Source organism: Mus caroli, chromosome 11 (assembly GCF_900094665.2).
Source record: "Mus caroli chromosome 11, CAROLI_EIJ_v1.1, whole genome shotgun sequence".
NCBI classification, from domain to species: Eukaryota; Metazoa; Chordata; class Mammalia; order Rodentia; family Muridae; genus Mus; species Mus caroli.
The window spans coordinates 64266225-64269276 of NC_034580.1; the positions used below are offsets into that span (position 1 = coordinate 64266225).

At 46.1% G+C, this 3052-nt stretch overlaps 1 protein-coding gene across 1 annotated transcript in view; it reads right to left on the minus strand.

Annotated features, from left to right (window-relative positions):
- Positions 1-3052, minus strand: part of Dnah2 (dynein axonemal heavy chain 2) — a 130752-nt gene that overhangs the window by 115337 nt on the left and 12363 nt on the right. The window contains exon 3 of the mRNA XM_021176049.2: positions 703-761. Within this exon, the coding sequence (XP_021031708.1) occupies positions 703-761 (59 nt within the window). The remainder of the gene's footprint in view (positions 1-702; positions 762-3052) is intronic.

The following is a 3052-nucleotide window of genomic DNA, read 5'->3' on the forward strand; positions in this document are numbered from 1 at the left end:
CATATATAATCCTCCTGCTTCAGCTTCCCAAGGGCAAATGTGTGCACACATTTCAGTTGGCAAAAAAAAAAAAAAGTTGGAGAGATGGCCCAGTGGTTAAGAGCACTGGCTGTTCCTCCTGAGGACCCACATGGCAGCTCACAGCTGTCGCTAACTCCAGTTCCAGGGGATCCAACACCCTCACACAGACCTACATACATGTGGGCAAAACACTAACGAACATAAAACAAAAATAAACAGTGAAAAAATTTTTCAAAAAAGAATGCAAGGTTGCCACCCTACTCACCCCCCTACATAACAAAGGGCAAGGTTAAGCTCTGCTTGGAAGAAAACACTGAATGTCCATTTTGCACAGTGACTACGGCAGTCATGAGGTCCTCAGTCAAAAGACAACAGCAGAAGGACAGAGAACGCCTGAGAAATTACTATCCGAGTAGGACAACATCTACCCGCTTATTCAAGTTGTTCAGCTGTCCACGATCACAGTTGTAAGTCCAATCAAAGCTGACCCAAGGCTGGGGAACGAGAGAGGTCATCTCAGAGGCCTTGTCCTGGGGGGTGGGGGCTCAGATCATCTGGTCCTTTACTCTCGAGCTGGCTTTGGGGTGAGGGGAGAGACAGGCTAGAGAACCCGCCTGCCATCTCCTGGCACTCACTCTTTGATTGGGAAGGATGCGATCGCTGGGGGAAATGCAAACCTACCATGTCCATCAGAGAAGTGCTGAGTTCTGTAGGTTCCTCAGGTTTCTCCAGTTCTAGCTCTGGGGAGAGAACATCAAAGATAGGAGCCATATTACCCAGCAATCCCACTTCTAGTACCCAAGTGGCCTGAGAGCTAAACTGGTGTGGCCTGTTAACATCTGTTTCAGCGTTGTTCCCAGTGCGGGAGTAGAAATGGGTGGGGGAGCTGGGCCCCAAAGCACACACCTCCCCCCCCCCCCCCCCCCCCCCGTTTTATTATATGTAAGTACACTGTGGCTGTCCTCAGACATCCCAGAAGAGGGCATCAGATCCCACCACAGATGGCTGTGAGCCACCATGTGGTTGCTGAAACCTGAATTTAGGACCTTTGGAAGAGCAGTCAGTGTTCTCAACTGCTAAACCATCCCTCCATCCCCCAAGGCGCACACCTTTAATCCCAGTACTTGGGAGGCAGAGGTAGGTGGATCTGTGAGTTTGAGGACAGCCTGGTCTACAAAGGGAGTTCCAGGGGACAAATAGAGCTACACAGACAAACCCTGTCTCAAAAAAAAAAGGAGAAGGAGGAGGAGGAAAAAAAGATGATGACGAAGCTAGCACAGGCTATAGCTCAGTGGACCAGGGCCTAGCACACATAAGGCCCTGGGTTCCCTCCCTAGGCCTGAGGAAGGAAGTGGACGGAAGAGGGGCAGATGGTGCAGGAATAGCCTGTGTCCATTTAAGCTATAGCTGGATAAACAAAATATTGGTACACATCTACAGTGAACTACTAGAAAATGAAGGTAAAGCCCATGCTACAACACAGTTGAACCTTGAAAACTTTATTCTATGCAAAAGAAGCCAGACATATAACAGCATATTATTGTGTGATTCCATTTACATGAAATGGCCATCACAGAAAATCTACAGAGAGAATGTAGATTAGTCAATTCAGGATCTGAGGGAAAGCTGCTAAAACCAAGGCTCTCTGCACAGAGTCAGCTCTTTCCTAGTATATACAAATGTTACAGGATGTCTGAAACTGTAGTTAGGGTGTGGCTCAGCCCTTGGCACATACCGTTAATCCCTTGTCTGGAATTCAGACATGCCCTGAGTATACATTTTTAATCCCAAACAATGAAGGTAAAGTTAGTTTGTAAAAGGAAGCACCCATGTTTGAAAGTGATGTTTAATTGAGTGGCAGACAAAGGGATGAATCAGAGAAAATTTTGACAGAATAGGATATGCCCAACTCTCATGAGAGTTAAAAGCACTGGCTGTTTTAGAGGACCCAAGTTCAATTCCCAGCACCCACAGAGCAGCTCATAACTGTCTGTAACAACTTTTTGTAGCTCCAGTTCCAGGGAATCTGACCCCTTCACACAGACATACCTGTAGGCAAAACACCAATGCAATATAGATAGATAGATAGATAGATAGATAGATAGATAGATAGATAGATAGATAGATAAGAAAACAAGGATACTTTTACATAAAAGGCTGTGGGTTTAATGCCCAGCAACACAAAACAGTGAAGCCAGTGATCAGTCATTTAAGACAGATGTGTGGCTCATGCTTGTAATCCAAGCACTAGAGAGGTTTAGGCAGGAGAATTGCTCTGACTTCCAGGTCAACCTGAACGACAAAGTAAGTTCCTGTCTCAAAATAAACAATATCGGGGCACAGTGACAGAAGCTGGGGAATGATACAATTTTAAGCACTGGGTGAGACCTGGTCTCAAAAAATAATTAAATAAATGAATAAAGAGTGGGGGGAGTCAGGCGTGGTGGCACACCCCTTTAATCCCAGCATTTGGGAGGCAGAGGCAGGCAGATTTCTGAGTTCAAGGCCAGCCTAGTCTATAAAGTGAGTTCCAGGACAGCCAGGGCTAAACAGAGAAACCCTGTCTCGACCCCCCTCAAAAGAAGAGTGGGGGGGAAGGGGGGGTCTCAGGCGATAGTGGGTGTTTGTCTGTCCTGTGGGCGTGAAGACCTAAACATGAATCTCTAGAACCCATGTAAGAGCAGAATGCTGTAGTCCAAGCTTCTGTAATCTCAGGTTTAAAAAACAAAACCAAAAAACCGACAGAAAAACAGAGACAGGAGCATCCCGTAAGTTCATGCACCAGCTAGTGTGGTGTGTGCAGCCAAAAACCCAACAAAGACACATTGTATCAAACAAGGTGGGAGACAAGGAACAAAGCCCTGGGTGGTCCTCTAACCACCGCTGCACCTATGGATTCATTGCAATCACTTATCCAAATGTAAGCAATGCAAATGTACTTTAGTCCCCTCCCCTAAGTCCCCTCCCCCTTTTTTTAACTTTTAAATATTTATTATATGTATGTACACTGTAGCTGTCTTCAGACACCCCA